This window comes from Oryzias melastigma, linkage group LG8, assembly GCF_002922805.2.
Source record: "Oryzias melastigma strain HK-1 linkage group LG8, ASM292280v2, whole genome shotgun sequence".
Taxonomy (NCBI): domain Eukaryota; kingdom Metazoa; phylum Chordata; class Actinopteri; order Beloniformes; family Adrianichthyidae; genus Oryzias; species Oryzias melastigma.
The window spans coordinates 12,056,885-12,073,581 of NC_050519.1; the positions used below are offsets into that span (position 1 = coordinate 12,056,885).

Consider the following 16,697-nt stretch of genomic DNA (forward strand, 5'->3'; position numbering starts at 1 on the left):
ACTCTGGATATAATGGTGTACTTATTTACTTTTCTTTTTTTTTTTACCATTGTAGCTAAATAACCCTTAATTATTTAACTAAAGCAAATGGGAGAGGCACAGATATTTGCCTTTTTTTCCTCCAAAAGTTAGTTTACCAAATTTAACAACAGTTTTTTATAAAGGATATTATTGATTAGAACTTTGACACGCTTCACTGCTGTTGACGTCACGAACAAGATCTCTGCTGCCCTCTGGTGCCGAGAATAGGCATCGCACGGCTGCTTCTGGGGAAAGGTTTGTTGTTTCGCTAATTTATTTACTTATTTTGTCTTTTTTTATATAAAAAAAATGAAATATAATGATTATAAACCACTACGCATTTCGTTTTTATCCCATCCAGAGATTGTATAAAACCATGGGTCGATTCATTAATTCTTGTTTACACCGGAAGTCGGTGTGTTGGTGTTCCTTGGCAACCCGAGAGTCCTTAGCAACCACTGTGGAGCATGCAAGCTAAGCAATGGGAAAGAAAACGCGTGTAAATAAAAATATTCGGCAGAAAGTGTGTAAAGGTAAGCTGTTTATTAAAAAAAAAATCTGATTTAGTGTGAATGTACAAATAAAAGTTGAATTCTGAAGATTCTGAGGCAGAGCAGCGTAGACCTTCCAGTGTCCAGCTAGCAGACAGCACCTCAGTGAGTATTCTGCACAGCATCAGTCTGCCGTCACTCACCTATTCTATTACCAATGCCAAGGTGAGCCTAACAAGCAGTTATGCTTAAATTAGGCCTGCTCGATAAAGATAGTAATAAAATAATGTATTTTTATTAGAATAATGATGATCAAGAAGCCATGTCTGGAAAAACTCTCCTCCCATCAGAAGCTGATCAAACATTGTTATCTCGTGAGTGTAAAATGAAAATTGTCCATTTTAACATCCCAGCCACTTTATTATTTAAGAATATGATTGTATTTAATGTTAGATCCTGTCTTGGCTGTGTTGGAGACAACAATCTTTCCGGTGCTTCTACCTGGACTGGAGGCTTTGCTAAAGGAAGCACGGAAACGCGGCTGTTATAAGGTAATACTGGAGGATGTTAAATTTGCTCATAACTGTTTTTTCTCTGTGTATAACAATTTGATTGTTAACTTGCACCTCCTTGATTTGTGTTTCAGAGGAAATTCACATCATTCCTCCCTCGCGACTTCCTGACGGAGTGGCTCTACAAGTAAAAAGCCTCTCACAAAGATGCATCACACAACAACACATATTATATTGTCACTCAAAATGTCAAGTTGTTGGTTTGTGTAAAAATTCCGTGTCATGTTTTTCTCTTTTCCTTAGTCATAATCCTTGCAGACGGGGACAGGTTCCAGTGAAATTTCATGACATCCCCTTTGTTAAGGATTGGCTCAGCGTACAGTAGGTTTCCCTAGATGCATATTTAGTTATTTTTTACAATTTTCCATAATTTATTAATGGGAAATTAATAGGAAAATAGATGTGTCCCTGAAACCACAGTTCATTTGTGACTAATTACACTTTATATATTTTTTTCCCATCAGCCCCAGGCCTCCCATCCCTTTATTTTTGCAGCTCAGTAAAGCTCAAGCTGCTCTCCTCATCCAAGCTTTTTGGCGAGGATATAAGGTACAAGCACTTTCAACAGTTAAAAAAACTGATTTGTTCAATTTATCCACGCTTCTTAACATCTTCTGTGTAAAAAATGCACAGAACTTACAAGGACACGAAATGTTGTCTTGCCTGTGTGGCCACCGCTCTCTTGTGTGTGTGCATCAGCCTTCATCATGTTCTTGTTGTATAATCCCATCTCCCTGAAAAGCCCCTCTTCCACCGCCGCTGCTGCAGTTTCATTCAGCAGCTTGATTATGTCATCAGTGATGCCAAGCTTTAATTCCTTCCTGTGTGGGCGCTGTGCTGCTCTGTTATAAATAGTCATACACAGACATGGCCAGAAGCAAACAGCAGCAGCTCTGCAACACTTGCACTCCGATGAACACATTCGTCAGAGGGCGGAAGGAGACCAAAGGTCATGTTCGTTCTGTCTAGCATTACAAGATTGGCTATAGTTCTTACTTAGAGGGAGGAGGGGTCCGTCTCAGTTTCACGTAAAAAAAAAAAAAAATCATTGGGAGTAAAAAGAAGGGCAGCTGTTGTGTCATGTACAATAACATCACACTTGCACTGTCAGATTCAATGTGTCTGTAGATGCATACTGGAGTGTGGAGGCACTTTTGGACAGTAGGAGGCAGCACTTCTCTGCTCTGAGGTGGCCACAGCAGTGCCTGTTACTTTTGACTGTTTACATGGAACTGAAAGAGGGTTCAGGACGCTGCAGACAGACAGACACTCACCAGGAAGCAGAGACACATCCAGAAAGACATGTTTATCACAAAGCCGGAAGATCAAAAATCTGGCTTTGACGATCTTTAAAAGGGATTATAAAAAAATAAAAAGACAGCATTTTGTAAGATAAGGGAATTTGTTCACTTTTTTTCCATACAGTTACAGATGGAGGCAGAGAAAAGCAGCAGAATCGGAAGTTGAAGAATTATCTTTGACAGACTCATGACCTAGTTAAGAAACACAAGGTGGAGATTTTTTTTCCATCTTGTGATGAATATATTCATATATTTTCTAATACTAACATCACAGTTAACACATCTAATGTCTAAATTAGAATTGACAAACTAAATTATTAAGATTTTAGGTAAACTTTAGACTGATCTGTACAATACACCTCTTTTGATCCCCATTTTTAGCTGTTATATAACCCAACTGATGCAGCACTGACTCCCTGACTGCAGTGTGTGTGTGAAAGTGTGTTGTGGTAAGAAAGACAGACAGACCGAAGCCCGACAACTGGGAGCGGAGAGTATTTTTGTGGAATGGAATTTTATCCCTCCATTATTAATCTCCTTCATCACAACACAGACGACTTGGGACGAGCTGCAGTGGAGACGATTCACAAAGGCACTCGGCCGCTCACATCCATTCCCCGAACAATGTTATCGTCTCCTGTTTCATAAACTTATAACCACAAAGAGCTGCTCCGTCTAAAAGTATTGCATAATCTTCTTTGCAACTGTGTTAGCTCTAATCCACGTATCCATGCCCGCTACTGTAATGCACGGACACGAACACATGCACATACACTATACTGATCATTGAGACTTATCAGGATTACTCAAGTCTGGTCAATGGAGTTAGAGGCAATGCTGAGTAATAAAGTAGAACTTAGTTATACATTTTTTAAAGTTAAGACTATAAAAATTATATTTTTGTGATAAAGTTAAATATTTTTTGCCAATCTAAAAGAGAAACTTAGATTTTATGCAGCATCACAAGTCAAATAAAGTAATATTTCATGTTAAAATTGCAAATTTTGTGATTTTAATTTAAAAAAAAAGTTAGAAACTGAGTTTTATGTGAGAAATCCCTGTTAAAACATCACATTTTAATCAGTTTCGGCCCCACTGCTTGGGGTGCTATTGGTTACCTTCCCCTTGTGGGGGTCTTTTAGATTAACAGGCTCGGTGATTGTTAAAAATGGGGCTGTGTCAGAGCCGAGGGGGTAACACACTTTAAATGACCCAGCAGAGCTGGTTGACAGTCACACGCACTGGCTGCAGAGCGGGACTGCATCGTCAATCGTGGAAGCAGATCTGTTTTTCCAGCTGAGTGATCTGAGGTCAGTCATACATACATGAACGGTTTGGACTGAGCTGTAGAGGCAAGTCAAATGACCGGGTACACGGGCTGACACTGGTGCAGGAAAAAAAAGTCAGGCACTCAGGAGGACATTCACTAGTTTGCTGCCTCTGTCGTGTGACAGAGTGCGAGATTGTGTTTACCTGTTTATAAAAAGAACAACGAAGTCGAAGTGCAGCGACTTATGACCCAGAGTCCACAGAGTTGTGGATCATATCGCAGGTCACTGAGCCTTGATGGAAGAGCCGGTTAACAAAAAGACAATGTATGGGTGTATGGGGGGGGATTCAGTGTGACGGGAAGACTGAGCAGAATGGGGTTGTGTCTCTATGTGTCTTGTCAGCATTGGGGATGTTACTGCAGCCAAACAAATAAATGTTGTGTTGCTGAAGAATGTAAGCCTCTGAGAGGAGCTTAGTCACTCAAGCAAGAAGATGCTGTAGCGCTCAAGGTTACAGGCAAAAATAGAGTATATGACAGCCAGAAGAGTCCGTCCATCCATTTTCTGAATACCTTTTAGGGTCACAGGGTTGCTGGAGCCTATCCCAGCCAATAAAGAAGGATGATTTAATAATATAGATTGATTTGCATTTTGTTAATAAAACATTTAATCTCCAATCATTTAGCATGACCACATTGAGTATTGTTTTTATTTTGACTGGTAACATCAGAGATTAGGAGGAAGAGTGGTTTTAATTCTTGGAAGAAGAAAATTTAAATTTTATCATAGACCAAAAAGTTGTTTAGGATGCAAGTTGTAGAAGGATACATATGGTTACAAGATGTCAGGAAGTTTCATGAGAACGTGAAGATTGGTGTAATTTCAAAAAGTAAGACTGAAACCCTGAAGGGCTTGCAAAGTCAGAGTCTTACCAACGAGCATCCAAATGAGTTATGGGAGAGCCAGATTACAGTGCTGTAGTCACACGAGATCAAAAGAAAACACTCTAGCATCGTCATTTTGGAGAAAAAAAAATCTGCTTACGACACAAAGAACGTCACTATCATTTATGGAAGAATTGTGTTGTTTCAGACAGGACAACTGCACCTCATCAAAGAAACCAAAGAGAATACATGCCGGTGTCAAATTTTGGGTGGGAGCCATCTTTCTATTCCTACATCCTGCCATAACAACTGACATTGAGTCCCTAGATTGACCTAGCCACTTTCAAGATCCTAGTGTCCAAAAATCTGTGCAGGGTGCCGAGATTCAAGTCGACCAGAATCCTAAAATCTCTGACTACCACCAAGAACTTCTAAATCATGTTTTGTCAATGGTTGAAATACTGTCTTCATCTACTGACTGTTTGATGGTCTAGATCAGGGTGGACAAACTTTTCCTCTGGTGGGTCACAAAGGGTTCTGAAGCTTGATAGAAGGGCCGGAACAGGAGCAGATATGTGGAGTGTTTTGGTAATAGGAGAAAGAAATAACATGAAATAGACAGACAGGCAGTTTAGGTCTGCAAAAGTTTTTGGTTCATCTCTGAGAACATCACAGGTGAAAACAAACCAAACCTGATGAAGGAGTATTACTCATCCATTCGAACCGAATCTATGGTGTGAAAGCAGCTCTAAAATACTTCTTCTAGAAACATTCTTGATAATTGTTGTAACAATTGGAAAAAATAGTGAAGAATCATTTAATTTTCTTCCATTACTTAATACAGTTTGATGCATGAAGTCTTTCAGAGTCTTGTTAATTTCCTTATTTGTTGTGTGTACATCTCGAGTAAGGAGCCATTGACACACACGTGGTAGCATTTCAAAACACTGGGTGGGAAAGCCGGATCAGATTTGGCATCATGATTCAGGATCAAACATTGTCCTCTAAACACCCAAAGAGTCCATCAACTCTCTTTCTCCCTGGCTCCAAACAGTACATTAACAGTCCTCGCTCCTGGTCTTTTTCTGTCATCCAATCTGTCAACACCTTGCAAAGCCTTTCATTTTAAAAGTCAGCTTTCTTCAGTCTGATTTTGTTTGCGCACAACACTTTGTGAAGCTGTTGTTACGCAGTCATCCAGTATTCCTGTCATGCAGAAGCAGCTGACAGCAGCAGAAGCTGAATAATAGACGTGAGCATCGTGGAAGGAAATGCTGGAAAATCTGCGCTGGCTAGAAGCGGCACATAGTTGCAAACACACACATGCTATGGCGAGCACATCTTCCCCTGACCCTCACCCCTCATTTCCATCACTATGCTTCTCCACTATGGGCACAGCGGCGGCTGCAGCACCATGACACCCAGTGAATTAGCTGCTGGAGCTCACTGGTCTTTCCCATTCCTCAGTCCACAGCTTACATAATAGGCCCAGTTTCATACTCACTAATAGCAACTCCATTGTTGCCACACAACCAGGCGTTTGAGAGAATGTTGGGGTTGAATGGGGGAGTTGGGGAGTAATAAAGAGTGGAGGGGAAATGAAACATTAATGTTTTGGATAAATCTCAGAGGGAACCACAGTTTGAGGAGATGAAAGGAGGAAAAGCAAGAGACAGCTATAGAAAAAAGTAACCAGTTAGTTCAAGTCATTTATTAGGAATTGTGTAGTAAAAAAATGCAAAAAAATAAAGTTTTGTTTTCTTGCCTCTCAATGAGTATATTGCTTTATGAATGTGTCTTATAGCTTTATTTATATGCATGAAACAGACACAAAAATACTCTAGTTTATTAGCCATAATACATTGAAATAAAATAAATGAGCTTCTACGAAATGACTTATATTGACAAAGTATGCAAATAAATTCTTATAAACTAGTGATTATTTTGGGAGAACTTGAATAAACACTCTTTTTAATTATTTTTGAAGGTTTTTATTTGTGAATTTAAGGAGTAGGGTTTATAAAAAGCCACAAATGGGGTGAAAAAATAATTTATTTTCCTTGTTTTTACCCCAACAGATTTAACTCTTGTGTTTTAAAAACGATGGATGAATTCTAAGGGAATTTATCAGCTACATGAGACATTATGGTAAAAAAAAAAAAAAAAACGTGGAAAGGTTATGACCTCCTTTGTCTTTTTTTTCCTGTTGTACAAACTCATTTACATGCATGCAGCATTTCAATGTTAAAACTACCAGACTCCACTTGAGTCATTGTACATTTATTTTAAATTGGTTTTGTGACAACTAAAGACACATAATGAGACTATGGTTTAAAGTAATAGCAATTTTTCTAACTTTAACTCAATTTTCCCTCCATTCCATTGCTTCTATGGTCATCAGGTTATTGACGGTGCCCCTATGTGCCCCTTTCACGCGTGCACTGTTGTTCCAGATCAGGGCCCGTCCAGATGTGCAGGAGTTGCGTCGATGGCAAACGGAGCTAAAGGAGAAGCGGGACATTGCCAAAATTGTCAAACAGTTTTGGGCACAACAAGAGAGGCGGGGTGAGCGCACAAACACTCACTATACTTCAGGCCTGCTGGCAATTCTGACTTTGATTTTCTGTCAGAAAAACAGCTGCTTATGAGTTATCTTTTATGCACACACAAGAGAAGGAATGTGTGTCATCCTAAAGCATGCTTATGTAATACTGTGTCACACAATCTGCAGCAAGGGGTTACACGGCTGCAGAAACACCACGTTCAGCTCAGTGGAGCTTTGATGAAAGCATTGAGGAATACTGCAAATGAAGGAGTGGAAGAATGTCTGCAGGGCTCAGGGTGTCTTTGTGTGATGGAGATGGTGGAGGGTGGGGGCTGGGATGGGAAGAAAAGAGAAGAAACGCAGAGTGAGGAGGCGCAGGAGGAATATCAGACGGCGTGCGTTTTGTGTGCACACATGAAGGACAGAGTGCAGCAGCTGAGAATGCCCGCCATCCAGCACCGACTGGCATGAGCTCTCAAGGATGGTGACTAAACTTTGTCCTTGAGAATACAAGCACTGAGTGGTTCAAGCAATTCTGAACCTTTATGATGAAAGTCTTCAAATAAGAACTAGCTCAAGACTCATGTTCTCTCTGTTATTCAATAGTCCATGAAGTTACAACAATTACAAATTCACATTACATGATGTGACTAAGTTTGACTAAACACTGGACTTTTACAGCTAGGATTTTAACATTTAGTTGAAAAATGCTATTTTTTTAAAAGTTACATTTGGCTTCTTTTGTGATATATTTATTGGGAGGAAAATGTCCAAGTGAACATGCTTCCCATGAACACTGACTAAGCTTTTCTTGGCTAAGCCACTTTTTACTTTAAGTTTACCTCGGTCAAGATCACTTAAAAGTTTTTCAAAACAAAATATATTTGAATTTTTATTTATTTTTAGGGCTTTTTTTATTTGGTAGATTTAATTCCTTCCAATATTAGATCAAAACTGCATTGTTATAGCATTCTACTAAATTCTAAGTCTATTAAAAAAAAAAAAAGCAATAGGAATGCATAAATGCACACATTTTCTAGTTGCTAGAAGTACATTTTGGTAAAAAAAAAAAATAAATAAAAAATAAAACAATTGTGAAGAAGTAAATCCTATTACAGCACACAGTAAAATCCAAGTTCTTGTAGTTGGAAATCTGAGTTATGTCTCGATTGTTGTCACAGAAAAAAAACTCAATGTGACTGGTGCTTGTCTTGCAGTGATTGGTTGTTTTAAAAAGTAAAGCAATAGTTCAAACCTGTGCATTTACCAGCACAGATGTCCTTCACAGCACACTGTTATGTAAAAAAAAAAAAAAAAAATCTGAGTGACATGTGAATGACTTGGCTCTCCGGTTCATTCATGCATTTTCCTTCCATCAGCTGGTTATTTTCTGTTGACACAGCTCTTTCATTTCTTCCTTCACATTTTTTGTCGTGATTTTTAATGCAAAGTCGCAGCACTGAACAAAAACTTGGAATATGGGGAGATAAACAGCTGTGCCAGAAAGACAGAGATTTTTGCTTAAACCTAAGTTTAGGATATTCCTGAAGTTCTTATCCAATCACAGGTGGTGCAGATAAGACAATCACTGTGTAGCATTTGCATATAGTACAAATACTTCCTGCTAGCTGTGTAATCACTGATTTTAGCTCTGATTGGCTCTGCCTTCCTCGCTTACAGCAGCCTTCAGCCTGCTGTGTGGGTCTTGAGGCTTTGGGCAGATTTGACTGAACCTGACAACACAAGCGAGCTAAAATATGATTGGATAGAATCTCTATTTTAATTTACAACTCTTTAAACAGCTGATCTGTTGATTTAGTGCAACATATAGAAAAATATTTTTATGTGTTCCAAAAATTTGCCTTTTTTTGACATGTTATTTTTAAAAAATTAGTAAATAAAAAGTTTATATATCACAGTAATGCACATAGTCTGTCAGTGGCTAAACCAGATGATTATTGGGAAACGGGTCACCCCTTTGCTTTGACCCTCCTTATAGAGCAGTCATAGTGAGTTATCAGTAAACACATCCTCACCAACATCTGACCACGATCGTTTTTCTGTTTGCGCTGCACGCCAAGCCGTTCTCACCGTTCTCACATTGACAAAATCCCTCTCAACAAAGGCGCTCTCTGCAGCCGGGGAACATTCTTCCAGTGAGCTGCTGCAGCCGCACACTGGGCTGCCGCAGACCCCACACAATAGCAGGGGGGCCTGGGGAGAGGAGGGGGTCTGTGCGTATTTAAAAGGGTTACAAAAGAGAGTCTGCCCACGCTGTCGTCCTGCATGGGAACCACGTTTGGGCTTTTTTTTCAACAAAAATTGAAATGAATATTGCAGAGAGTGAAGCTGGAATGTGTTTACACTTCTGTCTGTTATTGTTTCGGGTGATATACTCTAGTTTTGACAGATGAACAAACTATGCTTGGCACAGAGGCCGGAGTAGAGAGCCAGAGAGAAAGTATTTAGAGAAGCCCCCTCCTAGTAACAGCTGCAGTTGTGTCATTTGACCCGAACATGATAGTCTTCTAGTCAGAGTCTGACATCTGAGTTAGACAGTGAGGAAAAAGAAAATACTAACAATCAAGCGTGTTTATCTGATAATAGGGGTAATTTAATAATCTGATTTGATGAGTATACATGCATTTGGAGATTAGAGAATCATAAATGTTTGGTTTGCATGTTTTTAATTCATAGTCATAGTAGCGTTTTTTTGCATAGGTTTTTTGTGATTTAACCCTTCTTAAAACCAGCGCTCCAATGTTTATGCTCTTTGATTTACTTCAATTATTCAACCACTTCCACGATCAACATAATTCCAGTAGATTTTGAGGAAAAGCGGTCAGTTTAAAGTAAATGAAAAACAGATTGAATGAATGAATGAATGAATTAAATGTTTTTTTTTTTAAGCAATTAGGTAATAATACATGAAATAACATATCACATAATAAATCATAAGTTGATTGCCTGAAAGGGAATGGAAGGAAGCAAACTTATATAATCACACCCCGGCTTGGGGGTTATCAATTGGAAAGTTGAAAAATAGACACTGTAACTGAAGTTTTTTTTGAAGATTTGAAAACAAGACATTGTAAATTAAAAAAAATGTTTTGAAAATAAAAAACTGAAAACTTGAATAAAATCTTGAAAATGTTCTAATAAAATCAAAATTGTATTTATTATTTTTAAATTTGAAGAAAAATACAAAAAACTTAAAATAAATCATGAAAATGCAAAAAAAATACTGAAAACTTGAATAAAAAAACTCTGTAAACATGTAAAAATTACCAATAGAAAAATAATGTATCCACTGGTAACAGCTGGTGTTTTGAATTATCTCCTTTTTTTTCGCACAAAGCACCACCCCCCATGTAAAACTAGGCTCAGCTTCGCAGCAAAAACTTGAAAATCAGAATTGAAATTGTAAACTGAGGACTGAAAGTGAAGATTCAGAAAATATGTTTATTTTAATCCAAGTTTACAAGATAATTTTTCAAACGTTCAAGATTTTTTTTAAGTTTACGGTTTATATGTCAAAGTTTCAAAAAAATTTTTTTTCTTTTTTTTCCACATTTTTAAAATTTATTTAAAGTTTCCAGTTTTTTTTTATTTTCGAAACTTTTTTTTTTCAAATTTTCCTTTTTTTCAAATTTAAAATGTCTTGTTTTAAAGTTTTCAATCAGTTTTTCTGTTCTCTTTAAGCTGATCCTGATTTGACCCCATAGCTTTTCTCCTTCAATATCTGGAGGAATTATGTTGATCATGTTAATGGTTGAAAAGTTACAGTACCTTAAAGATTTTGTGGGTTTGTATTCCCTCACTTGCACTCTTACTTTGTCACATCGATTTTTCTTACACATGAGAGCAAAACGTATAAAATAAATCAGGTATAACTATTGTACATCGGATACCTGCTTGTCTTAACAAGCTACTGCCATGTTGGAAAGTCAGAGGCTGTTGAGTGCAGCTCTCTACACTTTATGAATCACAGCACTGCCGCCCTTTACTGTTACCAGCCTGTTGCATGCCTAAAATTAACCATGACCTTTTGAAACAAATTAATTATTAAAAAAAAAGGAAAAAAAATCATTGATTGGCTCTTTTATAAAAAGAATATTTGCACTAAAAGCATTTTTTTATGCACATCCCCCATAATAAGCTTATTTTTTCATTTAAATAAGATTTTTTTGTATTTAATGTTGTTAAATGTTGTTTTAAGAAGTAAACTTTTTCTTTTCTGTTTTGCAGTTGGTCTGGCTACATCCGATTTCCCAGAATCCCCTGTACCCAGCAATTCCGATGTGTCCATCCAGGTGGTTTCTCCCACCCCTCAGAGCAGTGAGGCCCACACCCCCATCTGCCACCTGACCCCAGAGGCTGGTGAGTGGCTGAAACCCACCATGTGCATCAGGGAGGAAACAGGTCTGACCAATTTCAACAAAAGTACCTGAATCCATAGAAAAATGTCACCCTCTGTCTCTATTAGTGCAGCCCGATCTGCATTAGTGAGGCTGTTATCTAGATTCATTAGCCCTATTTACACGGTTTTACTGTTGTTAAAAGGCTGTAAAGGTTGTTGGCTTGATGACAACCCGACTAAAGTAATCAGTCGATGAGCCGCAGCAAAGCCCTGTAACCAGTTGGCTATGGCCATGTAAGGATTTATGATCGGAGATCTGTGTCTAATCATTTTATTGCTCCCATTGCCTCGTTGATGGATCACTTCCCTTCATGAGTTCTACCCAGCAAATGAATACCATACACTCCAGCTCCCATAATGCTGTCAGGGGGGAAACCTCCTGTAACAGACTTAATGTTATTTCCTCTGCTCTTCTTTACCCGAGGAAAACCATATTTCCCCGATCTGTCTTTTCCTTTTTTCTCTGCAATACATTCTACTGTACTGAGGTTATCTCCATCACAGCAGAAAGAGGGGACCTGACATTAAGAGCGGTACTTTTAATCCTGTTTGAAAGGACTTCTCTGCCAGAGAGATGAAAACTCAAAACATGTTTGAAGTTCTGCTGAATTCACAGGTGAAAGATTAACAGCCAGCTGCCGCATGCAAAAAAAGCTGCTTAAAAGTTGAAGTTTTTTGTAAAGTTCTTTAAATATGAGCTTATTTAAATTTAGATGAAATAAGAGAATGAGTAAACAGTTTTGAAGTTGTAAAACTGTGTTTTCATTTGATGTATTAAGGTTGACAGCATCCTGAGTTCATTCTTTTTAACTGTCTGCTTTTCATGCCCACTAGAGATCAAGTATCCTGATCATCACGAACCAGCTAGTGGGAGCTCGTGAGAAGATGATTTGCCAAAATAAAATAAAAAAAAGTGCTGTCTTCTGTCTCCACATTTCATTTCCATCCTTCAAGACAAACCACCCTGGTTAGAACCGTCCGGTTCTGAATGCCTATTAATTAAACTGATGGAGTAAAGTGCACCTCTGGCATTTTTCCATGTCCTCACAAACCGAGCTCAGAGAAACACCATCGGCTTCTTTGATGTCTTGAAACAAGACATCCGGGGTGTTGGTGTGTGTCGTCTTTGTAAAAATGCGGATGCTTGGTGGGCAGCTGTTATTGAGTAAGGTGATAAAAACAGTCCATTTCATCCGGGATATCTGATAGGGAGGCCAGCTCCAGAGAGTCTGGCAATTCGGGACTGAAACTGGATCAGGAAGCGGCAGAAGGGAGGCGGCACCAGGCTGTCACGGTGTGGGACAACTGCTGCTGGCTTCCAGACTGGAGGGGTACGTTACATTCGACCCAGTCCAAAGAATTATGTTTGAATTTAAAACCACACAAAAAAAAAATGGTTTCATTTCAAGTCATGTGAAGAAATTAGGACACCCTCATTAAATAATCAGCTCTGTCTTAAAAATTGTTCATATATCAATGTCCAATCTTATTTTGAAAAAATTCTAAAAAAGAAAGTGATTAAATAAAAATCAAACTAAAACATGAATATTATTCTACTCATAAAAAAATGATCTGAACAAAAATTAATATTCCAATGTAGGTCTATAATTTCTATTAGCTGTTTTGTTCCTTTGGCTAAAATTGTGTCATTTAGACACTTTTTTGTGGCATCTTTCAGTCTCTTAAATGTGAGGTGTCTAAACTTTAACATAGTTCAATTTATTTTCTGCTCTGTAAAAAAAAACAACTTTATATTTGCAGATGCAAAAGCCCTAGCTGAAAACTGTGTTCACATTTTCAGGGTCTAACTAACTAAGTAACTTTTTAAAATCTGTTTTAAAGTGAATTTACCCCTAAAATCAAAACATTTTCAGTCAGTTTGGGTTCAGAATGCATTAATAGAATATTTGTAAAAGGTAAAAGCTTAATAAAAACATATCACTTTAAAAAATGTTCATATTTGGTTTTTATTTTGAAACCACTTGCAGAAAAAACACCAGATCAAATAAAAAGTTAACTACAAACATGACACTTTTATTGAACTTTTTTTCTGAATCAGTTACAGAAACAACAGTCGTTTTTTTTTCTTTTTTCTTTTTTTAATGAGGGGAGTCAGATTTTCTATACATAGGCATGCTGCGTCACTGCACAGTCATAGCTGTGAAAACCAATATTACCTGTCAGCTGATCGACTGGAACAGCCTGAAGGCGAGAGAAATCAGGAGAGGACAAGCAGGGGCGCGTCGAGCCCGGGGAGGATGAGTGTTCGGATGGGCTGCGGGGTGGGGGACGACGAACTTAACATTGAAGTTTTGTGCAAATTTCACCACTGTCTACGTAATTTCAAACACAGAGACAAAATCAGTCCAAAGATTCTTTTTTTTTTCAATCCTTCGAGTCTTCAAACCCTGCAGAGGAGGGTCCACTGATGAAGGGGGCCCTTCGTTTTTGGACCGTTTCCTCCATGTTTTAATCTCTTTGCTTCACAAGCTCCCTTTCATGTTTAAGAAAGCACAGACATTATATTAAGTGTGTCATCTGATATACACGTAAATCATGACTGCTGTCACATGACCTTTACATAAATAGAGTTAGTATTGAAAAGTACATCTGAGAAAGGTCTTGTATGTTGAAATGGTGTGATAAGCATGCACAGAAAAGTATAGCTGAGGAGTGCAAAATCTACCAAGTCACATCATGTTGGGTTCTTTTTTTTTTTTTTTAAATGTATTGTACTTCACATTGAGTGAAAACGTCACAAGAATGGAAACCTCCCACCTCGACTGAGACGTAGTGCTGACCATCCAAAACCCTGAGGACACTTCCTCCTGTGTGGATCTGATTCTGACACTCCTGTCTTATGTGAGCCAGTGCAGTCAAGGCTCAAACCTGACTCCTTTCCTAGTCCCTGGTTTACTCGAGTGACTGTTTAGTAGGCTGTGGTTAAATTACACCAACATCTGACTAAATTAGTCTCTGTTTGCTGAATTATTCACAGCAATTATCCCTTTTTTTTCTAAATTCTCTCCAAAATAAGTACATTTGACTAAGAATTGGAGGTATTGACTACATAATTCATTTCATTTGCATTGATATTAATTTAAAAAATAAAAAGCCTATCTAAAGTTGGCAACACATTTAAAAAAAAACTATTAAAAAAATTAAGGATACAAATGAGAGAAAAATAAAAGCATATGAAACAACAAGCAAAAGGGGTGGTCGGTCCTCCAGTGCTTTCTATTCAGCTTATCGTCTGAACAAAAAAAAGTAAAGAAGCAAGCAAAGCTTCACTGCACTAGTATGTACACAGCTTTTCAGGTGCCGTGATGAAGGGGAAGGGAGTGAAACAGACTCCGGTGAAAGAGAGTCCTTCTTGGCACTGGGACTGGAGCTATGGCAGATCACAGAGAGACAGGAGGAAGATGAGAAGCAGGAGGATGAATAGTCCAGGGAGCCATTTTCTCACATATAGGAGGACACAACTGAAGACTGTAGACTCCCCTCAGACCTCCTGATACCTCCTTCCGCTGCGCTCTCCCCCCATCTTCTATTTGATCCTTTCTGCTGTGTAAATCTGATCTTTCTAAGGCTCTAGAATATCTCCACACAGCTAAATATAACTGTAGTCTGGAAGTTGCGGTTTGACCGTCCGCACAGGTGTTAATTCTTTGCCTCACTAGAGTTGTGTGCAAGAATATTTAGCACCAGAAAGCAACTTTTTTTTCCACTCGTGAAGCTCTCGTGAAGACAGACAGAGGAACTAAGACTGGCTTATTTCATTTCCTCGCTCTGTTTCCTGCTGATTTAAAGTGACACTCTCGTTGCTGCCGCACGCCGCCAGTGGCCACCGGAGATGTGGGAGCACAGCAGTCTGACCTAGATTCACACGGCGGCACCTCATCGCTCGGGACTGACGCCCTCCTCATCCAATCCCCTCGTTCAGGTGTTCCAAACTGCTGTTTTGTGTCTCTGTGCTCGTCGAGAATATATATATGTTTTTTCACAGTTTTTGTTCATGCAGGTGAGAGGATGAGTCCAGGTGTGTTAAGTGAACACAAAGGCCAGGCCTAACAGTCTGGAGGGTTTGTTGGAGTAGGATGGGAACACTCACGCAGTTTCCTTTCAAATATCCTACACCTACACAAGCCAGCTTAGTTTTTATTTTTTTACAAGGGCGATGCTCGAGCTCTACAGTTGCCCACGCACTCGGCCCTAGTGTGGATGGGTGGAGGGCAGAGCCAAATGTTTCCACCAGGGCGCCAGCATTGTGTGGAGCAGCAGAAGAGACATCCTGCCTGACAGGATGAGAGCAGGAAGAAGCTTTAGGCTTCGCAGATTTCAAGGATGTGGTGTCAGAGGACCAGATCAGCCCAAAAACAGGACGATGGGTTCATACTCTAGTCAGCAAAAGCTCAATTTTGCTGGACTGAAGCTTATCAATTGGTCAGTGGAGATGTTAGAAAGAGTTTAGCTCTGTCCGCCATGAACGGCTTTCTCTCTCACACACATACATACATTGATTGGCACACAGTCAGTGTTACGGTACTAAAGTTTGTACAGAGTGAAAGAGCTCTGCAGGCATCTGTGCTGTTAAGTCCATTCCCACAAGTCCAATCCAACCTGGAGCCTCCCTTCCCTCCCTCCACACCCACTTCTTTTTTTTTGATCGCACGTCTTCTTTCCAAACGCCTCGCTCACCACAGCTGCCTCCCAGTGTAAGTGGGAGGGGCTGAGGGCACCTGTAGATAAAAAAGGTACATCTATGAATGATAAGTCATCTGATGGATGTCACAGATCACACAGGCATCCCAATTAATACATGCAGTCATAAATTGTGTTGTCTCTTATGTTGACCTTTTTAAGGTATTCCCATTTTAGTCAAATTAGTTGCAAAAATGTTTCATTCTGATGCATCCACTTGCAGATAAATAGATCCATCTACATCTTTGCTTTCCTGGGCTAAGCTGGCATCTGGCTCAAAACTGTACGACTGGATAGATCCGACATTGTCTGCCAGTACACTGTTTTATTAGCTTTATGAAAATGCAATAAATGCATAAAAGTATGTATTGAAGATTTAGTTCACTACATTGACCTAAAAAAAAGTAAATTTACTCCTTGATCATCAGGTCACAGCAACCCGAACTAGAAAAATTGCATTTCCTGCGGAAATACGTTTGATTGCAGTTTTG

General features: G+C 39.0%; 2 protein-coding genes across 6 annotated transcripts in view; one reads left to right on the forward strand and one right to left on the reverse strand.

Moving 5' to 3' along the window:
* Window positions 1-29: 29 nt before the first annotated feature.
* On the forward strand, window positions 30-12,439 carry iqck (IQ motif containing K). 4 transcript variants are annotated; one of them, XM_024271548.2, is made up of 12 exons: window positions 35-276; window positions 383-554; window positions 622-737; window positions 814-886; window positions 966-1,063; window positions 1,159-1,211; window positions 1,328-1,405; window positions 1,549-1,633; window positions 6,994-7,105; window positions 11,334-11,465; window positions 12,010-12,121; window positions 12,340-12,426. In XM_024271548.2, the coding sequence occupies exons 2-11, from the start codon at window positions 503-505 to the stop codon at window positions 12,081-12,083; spliced, it is 873 nt and encodes a 290-aa protein (XP_024127316.1). In that variant the 5' UTR covers window positions 35-276; window positions 383-502; the 3' UTR covers window positions 12,084-12,121; window positions 12,340-12,426. The 4 variants fall into 4 exon arrangements, with proteins under 4 accessions (XP_024127320.1, XP_024127316.1, XP_024127319.1 ...); XM_024271551.2 differs by having other exon boundaries at window positions 37-276; window positions 622-677; XM_024271550.2 differs by lacking the exon at window positions 12,010-12,121 and having other exon boundaries at window positions 38-276; window positions 12,340-12,439.
* A 1,079-nt stretch (window positions 12,440-13,518) lies between these two features.
* gprc5ba (G protein-coupled receptor, class C, group 5, member Ba) overlaps window positions 13,519-16,697 on the reverse strand; it is a 14,604-nt gene continuing 11,425 nt past the window's right edge. For both annotated transcript variants that reach the window (XM_024271546.1, XM_024271547.2), the window contains exon 4: window positions 13,519-16,244. In XM_024271546.1, coding sequence (XP_024127314.1) covers window positions 16,200-16,244 — 45 coding nt within the window. In that variant the 3' untranslated portion in view covers window positions 13,519-16,199. The remainder of the gene's footprint in view (window positions 16,245-16,697) is intronic.

Coding starts and splice junctions, on each gene's coding strand:
- iqck (XM_024271548.2), top strand. CDS start 503: ATGGGAAAGAAAACGCGTGTAAATAAAAATATTCGGCAGAAAGTGTGT. Junction 1,064..1,158: donor GGAAACGCGGCTGTTATAAG/GTAATACTGGAG, acceptor TTTGTGTTTCAG/AGGAAATTCACATCATTCCT. Junction 1,212..1,327: donor CTGACGGAGTGGCTCTACAA/GTAAAAAGCCTC, acceptor TCTTTTCCTTAG/TCATAATCCTTGCAGACGGG.